Source organism: Brachypodium distachyon, chromosome 2, assembly GCF_000005505.3.
Source record: "Brachypodium distachyon strain Bd21 chromosome 2, Brachypodium_distachyon_v3.0, whole genome shotgun sequence".
Classification (NCBI taxonomy): Eukaryota; Viridiplantae; Streptophyta; class Magnoliopsida; order Poales; family Poaceae; genus Brachypodium; species Brachypodium distachyon.
This window is the reverse complement of record NC_016132.3, coordinates 14,591,731-14,598,005: the sequence shown is the minus strand read 5'-3', so window position 1 is coordinate 14,598,005 and position 6,275 is coordinate 14,591,731. Positions and strand designations below refer to the sequence as shown.

Below are 6,275 nucleotides of genomic sequence, written 5' to 3'. Positions count from 1 at the left end.
TCGGAACTCCTTCGCTGGCTCTCCACCCACTGCCTGGGCTGCCTTGAGCTGGCAGGCCAGCTGCTTGTCGTGAACCTCTTGACCGTCAAGACGTGCTCCGCGATTAACACCTGGAGATGGGCAGAAAATCAAATGTTTGGGATGATACGTGACTCCCTAATTCATTTTTCACGCGGTTCTGTCCAGGCGAGGTAACCATTATCCGGTGAAAACGGCCGTCCGGTGAAAACGTGAAAACCTTCCACGACAGCCGTCAGATTCGTAGCACCCGGCCACTTAATTATAACATATTTTGCACATACCCCCGGCTCCTCCTTCCTAGAATCTGGAAAACCTGTTGCTGTTGGTCGGTACAGACTACAGAACGCTCCGTCTTCGATCGCATCTTCAGTCTTGCACCTCGATGGAGAATCCCTGTCCAGCGGCCGTGTGCCCTCGACCAGCGCAGGCCAGATGCTCTCGACCTCCTCCGTGAATGTTTCCTGGCCCTCCGCCAGGCTTTTGGGGTTTGAATTGGATCTACATTTCAATCGAAACTCCAAAGACACACCGCATATATATGTACAAGTGCACCCAACATTTCTAAAGATTTCAAGTTAACACACCTGAGACCATAACGATTAGTATATCATACAACGACGTCACAGTCCTTGCCATGGCACACTTGCATAAACACTATTGAGGGAATTTAATTAACTTAGATTAATCATTACCATCATGGATGCCATAGTGTAGGCCCTAGATAATGCATCTTGTCCATGCGCTGGAACATGCAGACTACTACTGCTGGGAAAACTTTCTAGTCATGGCACTTGTAGAAGACACCTGGAAGATGCCGGCGTAGACTGTTGCAGGGATGAGTCTGATAACCATCTCTGGCGAACTCATCCTTGTGTCTGTCACCGAAGCAGTTTAGTCTGGCAGGGAAATCTTTACCAATGCTCGCCAAAAACTCATCGTGTCGCTGAGAATTTTGCTTGAATATCTCATAGCGTCTCTCTGCCTCCTTCTTGTCCTTGTAAGTAGGTTTGAACTCAATCATCCACTCCTCAAACCTCTTCTTCATGGCGTCTTCCTTTTGGGCTTCCTCCTCAGTCATAACAAACATCTTCTTGCGAGCTTGCGAACCCCAAGTGAGACAGGATTCATGGTTAGATAACAACTAAAAAATTGGAGATCCAAAGATGGACTCAATGGATGCATACCTACTCGCTCCCGTGCATCCTCTTTCAAATACCAAATTCCTCCTCCGAGAGTGAGAGATAAGAAACCCGCTGCAACAATGACATGCGACTTCTCATACATGGGCAACCTGTAAAAGATTAAAACCTGAGAAAATTTGGATGAAACAGCTGAACTACTAGCATATTTCTTAATTTCTTTTCAAGACTTATATCTCCCACCTTCTCTTTTTCTAGTGCCATTGCTGGCATCTTGACAAGTAATCTGTCCTACTAATCCGGTATATCATGCCTTATTGGACAGTTGACTACCAAAGCAGCATTTCACAGGGCAAGAGTAAAACATTGGTCTACTGATAACTATAACGGAGAGCTAGTTTTCTAAAGCGCATTACCATGCCAGCAGTTAAGTGATACGACAAGCAAGACCTCAGGCTCCACAAATCATTTGCTTGATTTGAAATTCAATAATCTTTCACTAATACTGCTTTGAACATGTAAACTGACAAGCAAACGAAATGCAAACATGTTATGGCAGGATTTGAATCCTATAACCAGCCATATTAATGACAGACAAGACGGAAAAATTATCTTAGCGAACAATTTGCAGCTTGGCTGCGAATAATGTCATATTCTAGCAAGCAGACCACTCATGTACATCATAAACTTAGGTTTGATTATCCTGAATTATATTTGTGACTTGTGAGACATTGTGGCATACAAACCAAATTGCACTTTGAGCAGTTATAGAGTCAAGCACAAGACAGTAAAAGAACACAATTAATAACAGCAACGAATCTTTTTCCCCACAAGAGCCTGTTGAAATATTTTCCTAAAGCCTGCTCACCTATTGTTTCCCGCTCAGGACGCAATCAGGTCCAGCAGGGCAGACAAAATTGGATTGGAAAAAAATCCTGACCTTTGCAAGAGAATGTGTGAAACCAGATGGACTTCGGTTTAGATCGACTTCTACCTTTTAAAGCTCACAGAACCCAAAAAAGGATGGATGGCGACTAGAATTTACTAGTAGTATTTTAGATATCGAAACATCCAATTAAGCAAGTAGCTGGTATAAGGATTTTGGGGTAGAGGAGCAAAATTTAATTGGAAAGTACCTGCTAGAGAAGCAAAATCCCCTCACACCGCCAGCAAAGTGTCTCTGCACTAGAAGGGGAGATCGGTCAGTCACACCGAGAGAGAGGGAGGGAGAATAATCTGGTCGATAGGCCTTGTGGATCCGGCGAGACCTGGCCACATATCCGGCGGGAAGAGATCTTCCTAATGAGGAGAGCGCCGAAGATTCGAAGCGGCGACATGATATGTCGACTCTAGGGTTCGTGTTGCTTCCCTTTTCCCCTCGATTGGTAATGGCGCGCGCTAGTCGTCGATCGGCCGGCTGATCCGGGCGCGGGATCGGCAGCCGTGCGATGCCTGTGATCGATCGAACTTTTTTTTTTTTGAGCGAACGTGATCGATCGAAACTGGTCCAGCGCACGCGGCACGCCAGAAAAGAAAGAGAGTTCTCCAAAAATGAGAAGTTATTTCTCTCCTGGGCCTATTGACTCTGCCCTCGGTCCTGTATGGGCTTTTACATTTGAGCCTGTGTCGGGCCTCACTTTGTTTAATGCATATCGGGCCGGCCATTTCATGCCTGCACTTGTGCAGCAAGTTTCATCATGACCATCGTTCTTCTGTGCAGGTGCTGCAAGTTCCGTAAAAATCGCAAAAAGAAAGGTCAGCAAATTAACTAACCAAACTTGTATAAGTACATTAGATTAGCTCCAGATAGGAAAAGAGAAAGGTTGCGTCTTGGATTAACCAAACACGGATGAAGACTTTGTTGCACGTATTTTTACTCCTGCTAGCTGCCTAGCTCTGCATCTGGACATATGTTTTTTTTTTCTGATATGCAGCCATTCCATTATTGGTGTTTACCAGATCATGCAAAGTAAACCAGTTACCTGTCTGGATCCGAACCAAAGACACGTCCCATCGTTGCCAGATTAGCAAAAGACGGTTTACGCAAGTGCCATGTGGCCCTGCCGGCCGGAATTGCACCGATTTGGGTTTTCCTTTACGCAGGGTCCATTTGCAACAGAATCTTTGTAGACGCCGTTTGGTCGGGTGCGATGCGTGTCCCTGTTCGAAATCTCAATCACATCACTCTTTTATATACAGAGAAAATAACTCAAGATTATGCTAGTACTAGTACTAATAGGTACAGGGGATGTTTTGCTGTGAATAAAAGAGTGCTTTAAACGAATGGGGACAGCACTGAGTTGGGATTACAAGAGAACACAGCTATGCTAGATCAGTAGATGGTCCTTGTAAGCCGGGAAAGTGTTGGAGGTAGGCCAATCCAAAGAAAGTGAAAGCAAGATGCTACCGGACAAAAGGTTGAGCTGAAAAAAGGAAAAGGCCCGGGCTGACACTACCATAGTGTTCAGCGTCCAAATTAATTAGCTAGCTAGGTTCCCTATCTGATTGCCTAGAGCATTTGCTTAATTAATCATTTTTCAAAAAAAATTGCTTATGATCTCGCAGAAATTAGCTCCGCTGATGGCTACTCCTGCAAGTACTTACTCTGTCGTTCCTGTAACCCTTAACCTCTAGTAGTGGAAAAAGGCACAAGGTGCTAGATTGAAAAAAGTTTGGTTTTTGTGTTGGTACAGCCTACTAATAGCTAGCTTGTCTATCCTTCCTGTAACACTTAACCTCTAGTAGTGCATTTGCCTGTTTGTGGCAGTAGTACTCCCTTGGCAACCCCACAGGGCGCAGTACTTGTTGGATTCAGATGCTTGCCCATTTAAAGCGCTAACAGGCTGTGTACATTTGTAGGGAGTGTCTACAAGCAATAGACGGCCAGTTGCAAAGAGACACTATAGCGACCCCGGCGCACGAATCACAAAGGAGATCGAACGGAGTCAAAAGCATGACAGATTAAAACCCATGCGACCGGCTCCCAGGTCGTCGAAGCCCGGCGAGGAACTCCAAATTAAACTCGTTTCATCAGCAAGTCGTTTTGCCAATTTTTACCGTCCATGCACGCACGCATGCATATACATGCACACCTTTTCTGGCTATGGAGATCAGGGCCGGGTTTGCATGGCGCGGGGTCCTAGAATCTCGCCGATCTCATGCGTCTCTCGCTTTGCGTTTTTGGCGTTCGATCGTGATGTGGTCACTCGCTCTGTCACTCACTCCACTCGCTCTCCTCTCACTGCCAAGATCTGCCGGCCCATTCGCTGGCCGTCGCAGGCTACGTAGAGCTGCTGTCTTGCTCGATCGATCGATGGAATCCGGAAATGCAATCAATGGGGCGCGCGCGTCACCCCGCCACCCCGGCTTCTTCGGGAAAATTCCTGCGACTCCTTTCGACTTCTCGCAGGGCCCGGTTGGTGCTTCAGTTGCATGCATGCCGGGTCCGCCCTGGGGCGCCCTGCGAGACTGGCTTGTAGCTTAGCACATGGTCCATGGCTAGAGCAGAGCTAGCAGGGCATGAAGGACCAGCTGCTAGCTGCTGCGTGAATGCACATTTGCAAACCCAATGCCTAGAGCTGCAAATTTTTTACCCCATTGATCCTTCTTACTTCAACCAAATGAACTAAAATTTTAAAATGACATAACTTTTTAAAAAACTAGCTCATTTGTTTGAACTAAGGAGGTTCAGAGGGCAAAATTTTGCACTACCCATGCCCTGCCAATCGCATACACGCAGCATACATACACCACACCGCCCAGCTCTCTGCACACACACTGCAAACGTAGCAGGAGGATGGTGGTGACTACGGTGAAGTCGATCGGAAGTTTACCCATGTCTGGTAGCTAGTGGTAGAGTAGTGCTAGGCCCGTAGATCACTCCTCGTGCGTGCTAGCTATAGTTCGTGAAGTGGTTTGCGTGTCCCGGTATGTCCGGAAAAATGCTTTGGAGTTTGCATGCAGTACACACTTGCATTCTGGGTTGGTTGAGTGCTGTCTCTTCTTAGCCTAACAAGGAGGTCAACGAACCGTAGAGTTATCCGTTGGAGTAGACTCATACTTTACACATTTTGAATTTTCTAGCGAAATGCCAGCACTTCTTCTCGTTCTGTTCCGTGCCGTGCCGTGCACGGCGGTAACACTAGCAACGATCCACACCGTTAGTGATCGAGGTGGGTCAGCAGCTAGCTAAACTTAGCTAGCTTTGTCTTTGTACTTGTTGTGCTCGATGATGCCTACCATTTTATTGCTTTGAGCTGTGGTAAAGCAGGGGGAGGAAGAGAAAAGGCTTTTATCCTGGGTTTAGGTGCGCAGCATTTGCTAAAGCTAGGTGCGCAGCCTTTTGCCAAACCGGGGATCGGAATCATTAGGTCGGGCATTCACCATAGCAAATAATGCCAGAAACGCCCTAGCTAGCTATATTGTTTGCCTCGACTCAAATAAATCCAGAAACGTCGTACCACCGCTGATTTGATGCCTAGAGATTCCCCTGGGCGTGGCAGTACGCACGTTCAATATGATAACATCATGAAAAAAATGAAGAGACTCACATAGTAGATGACAAAGCTACAGATATACATAACCTATGTTTGTGTTTTTATTCCTTGCCATCGGTGTCGATCGATCCTTATGATATGATCTGGCCCTTTGTTTCTTTGCCCTGTGCGGGAAACCTTTAACTCGAAGCGGCGTGCCAAAAATAGGAATCCCTTGAAGTACGTCTTGTGTTAATCTAGCTAGCTTGCGACTCTACGTGAAGCCATGTCACTAGCTTTGATGTGTACGCCTTTTACCTACCCGCATCTCGCATGCATCACATGATTCGTGTACATTTCCGTTTCCCGTTTCCTAACATAGCATTGATCTTTCCTTTTAGCTAGCTTGGGGTCCTCTAAGATCGAATGGGTACCAGTGCTACCGCATCGGAGGCAATAGCTAATGATTTCCTCTACAAAATAATGAAGGCAATAGCTTGTCACCAGTAGCTCCTAATCATCATGGCTGCCACAAACCAAAGGCGCATTAATCCTATTGTGTCCATGTAAGCAAACACAGCGCGCGTATCTTGCCCTGAAAAAGACAATGTACCATGCATCCTAGTAGAAACGAGTCTAG

At 46.3% G+C, this 6,275-nt stretch overlaps 1 protein-coding gene across 2 annotated transcripts; it reads right to left on the bottom strand.

Annotated features, from left to right (window-relative positions):
* Window positions 1–556: 556 nt before the first annotated feature.
* Window positions 557–2,594, bottom strand: LOC100824070. 2 transcript variants are annotated; one of them, XM_024458249.1, is made up of 4 exons: window positions 2,429–2,594; window positions 2,297–2,345; window positions 1,206–1,312; window positions 557–1,119 (listed from the first exon to the last, which is right to left on the bottom strand). In XM_024458249.1, exons 1-4 carry the CDS (start codon window positions 2,436–2,438, stop codon window positions 800–802), a joined length of 486 nt encoding a protein of 161 aa, XP_024314017.1. In that variant the 5' UTR covers window positions 2,439–2,594; the 3' UTR covers window positions 557–799. The 2 variants fall into 2 exon arrangements, with proteins under 2 accessions (XP_024314017.1, XP_003567903.1); XM_003567855.4 differs by having other exon boundaries at window positions 2,297–2,340; window positions 2,429–2,590.
* Window positions 2,595–6,275: the final 3,681 nt, after the last annotated feature.

Excerpts from the sequence above, each read along its gene's own strand:
- LOC100824070 (XM_003567855.4), bottom strand. The coding sequence starts at position 2,497 with ATGTCGCCGCTTCGAATCTTCGGCGCTCTCCTCATTAGGAAGATCTCT. Across the intron at positions 2,341-2,428 it reads CCCGCCGGATATGTGGCCAG|AGACACTTTGCTGGCGGTGT; the intron begins GTCTCGCCGGAT and ends CTTCTAGTGCAG. Across the intron at positions 1,313-2,296 it reads GGATTTTGCTTCTCTAGCAG|GTTGCCCATGTATGAGAAGT; the intron begins GTACTTTCCAAT and ends AATCTTTTACAG.